Source organism: Anopheles aquasalis, chromosome 2 (genome assembly GCF_943734665.1).
Source record: "Anopheles aquasalis chromosome 2, idAnoAquaMG_Q_19, whole genome shotgun sequence".
In the NCBI taxonomy this organism is placed as follows: Eukaryota; Metazoa; Arthropoda; class Insecta; order Diptera; family Culicidae; genus Anopheles; species Anopheles aquasalis.
In genome coordinates, this window is record NC_064877.1 from 71,028,147 (window position 1) to 71,030,646 (window position 2,500).

The following is a 2,500-nucleotide window of genomic DNA, read 5'->3' on the forward strand; positions in this document are numbered from 1 at the left end:
GCATCACTCGGCGTACCCTTCGATCACCGCCGGTTGCTGTCCGTCCTTGAGCGTTGGTAAAAATGGTTGCAATTTTCGCTGCATACTTTCTGCTTCTTGGTGGCTGCCTCTTCGTCCTCTTCATTTCCGCCTCGTGCACGAGCGTTTTGTTCGCCGCACAGAGGCTGCACGAATGAATCATCAGCGGGCGGTTTCGTGGTGGCCGGTCTGGTGTGTTGGCGCGAGTAGTTTTCCACCGACGGACGTTGCGAGTAGTGTAAGAAGAGTGGGAATGTCTTTCCACTCGACCATGTGTGGATCGGAGGCAAGGTGGCGACAGTCACAGTGGCATTCTTATGAAAGCATGAAATGGAATGGGTGACTTTTTGAAGCGAGCCGATTGTTTGCTGGACGTAAAACGTATTGACCTTTCGCGAGGTGCCCCCCCTCCCCCGCCCCGTTGCTCATTGATCATTAGAGAGAAATTGGATTCCATCGCACGCGTCGCGAGTCGACTCGAGTCGGATTGATGCTCGCGGAGGGTAGATCGAGGTGGTAACATCGCTGCTACTATTGATGGTTGTGTATCGTGTAGAAAATTATACGGTACAGGAAACGTGACGCAGTGGCACGTCAACGCGTACACTGTTTTACAGCAAATTGGTCAAAGCGAAGGCAAACATGGAGGCCTGCGACTGCGATGGTGTGAGCGTGGGGTCGGTTTTATGATGATCTATCGGAAGCGGCTCGTTTCGTTGTCTGCGTTGGCGTCTCAGTTTTCACTCACTTTCGATTGACCCTTCATGATCGCCGTGGCCCTGATCTTGAGACGAGGTTGAGTTCTGCTCGGTTGCGTGGGCCTTCGCTTCAATGCCACCATCGGCGGTGGTCGGCGTAGGTTGAGACTCACCGTGAGCCCCCTGGGACATCACAATCGTACCGTCCGGGTCCAAGTACTTCCGCCGGTACTCTCCGGTAGGATCGTAGAGACTTTCGAGCGTCGCAAAATCATCCGGCCGGTTCGCAACGATAAACTTGATCACCTTGTCCGCACCGATGCGCTGCTTTTCGGAGCACTTTGCGCAATCGCTCATCAGTGCATCGGGAAGGTTGGCTGCGGGAACGGGAACGGTAATGGCCTTGCATCAATGCCTCGTGTCATCATCCCTTTGTAAGGGATTTGTCGATTTAGCTTACTTGACTTACCTTTCAACTGTTGGCCATCGGGTGTGCACGGGCCGACTTTCTTCAAACAGTTCATGTAGTTGTTCATCAGCCGTTCACTGGCGAAAATTTGCTCCAAATTTATGTTATCGTACTTTGTGACATAGGTTTCGGTCGCACCGGCATCGGGGGAAGCGGATACGGCGATGGTAAGGGTGAGGTAGAGTAAAAACACTTCTAGTAACATTTCGTCGCTTATGATGAGCAGTGGACGAAGAAACACCGACTCACGATAGTTTCGGAAACAAACTAGTGCCAGCATGCTGGCAAGTGGGAGGATTTTATACTGGAAGATGAGGTGATTTGAAGAAATTATCTATTCGTGCACGAACAGGGACAGCTCTAAACGATAGGGAGCATAAACGGGTAATTGCTTGTCGCACTGATCATGCGATCGCAATCGTTTTGTGGGGCCAATTTGTTTGGATCAAAATCGCTTTAAACTTGGAGAAGAGATTATGTTTTACCTAAAATCTTTTTATCAGTTGTTTTTAACATAAATGGCACAATTTCTAATGGCTTGTATAAATCAGACGATCCAGCTCAGAGCTACGATGGGAACCGAAGGTTCTTAAACTTGTAAGGTTATATTTAAGCCATTATCTTTCCTTATTTTGCGGTTTTTGTAATAAGTTTTTGTAGTCACGTTGTTAATATTTCTGAAAATACGATACTTTCTGAAACATACTCAGGAGGAATCACTAAACTAAAGTTAGATACAAAAAGGATAATCCAACAAAAAGCAGGAGAGTTTGCCACGTCTAAGCCACGTGCGTGAGCAAGCCGCTTCAATCTGCCCCAAAACCCTAATTGCGCTAAACGCCTGAATTGTCTAGGCACACCGTTGTCGAACCGCAGGCGAACGAGTGGGTCAACTCGACAAATGAACCAAACGCCAGAATGTAGGTCGCTTGGAATCGTTGATTACTCCTGATCAGGCGAGGTGTTAGGATCGCGATAACTAATTGCGCACACACTGCGCTACTAAACTACTAAATCTACCGCTACCGCTAATTGCGCTACTAAAAGCAACATGTATTTTTTTAAAAATATAAGTAATTTACTGTTAAACTATCCTCAAACTGAGTTTGTTATTAAATATTTATAAACAAAGTTCAATAATGAAACCATTTTTACTTTAATTTTGCCTGTATTGCCTGGAAGAGGAACATTTTTTTTCAAACGAAAAAATCTCCGATTCACGATACTTGATGTGCTTTTTGATTGCGATGGATCCACGCGCTTATGAAAGGGACGAATGAAGGTAGCCACACAAACAAATCGCTACGTCATAATT

The 2,500-nt window shown here is 46.7% G+C and overlaps 1 protein-coding gene across 1 annotated transcript in view; it reads right to left on the bottom strand.

Moving 5' to 3' along the window:
* Window positions 1-1,421, bottom strand: part of LOC126581492 (ejaculatory bulb-specific protein 3-like) — a 1,524-nt gene extending 103 nt beyond the window's left edge. The window contains exons 1-2 of the mRNA XM_050245182.1: window positions 1,186-1,421; window positions 1-1,093 (exon numbers count right to left, since the gene is read on the bottom strand). The exon at window positions 1-1,093 is cut by the window's left edge and continues 103 nt beyond it. Of these exons, the coding sequence (XP_050101139.1) occupies window positions 759-1,093; window positions 1,186-1,390 (540 nt within the window). The 5' untranslated portion in view covers window positions 1,391-1,421 and the 3' untranslated portion in view covers window positions 1-758. The remainder of the gene's footprint in view (window positions 1,094-1,185) is intronic.
* Window positions 1,422-2,500: the final 1,079 nt, after the last annotated feature.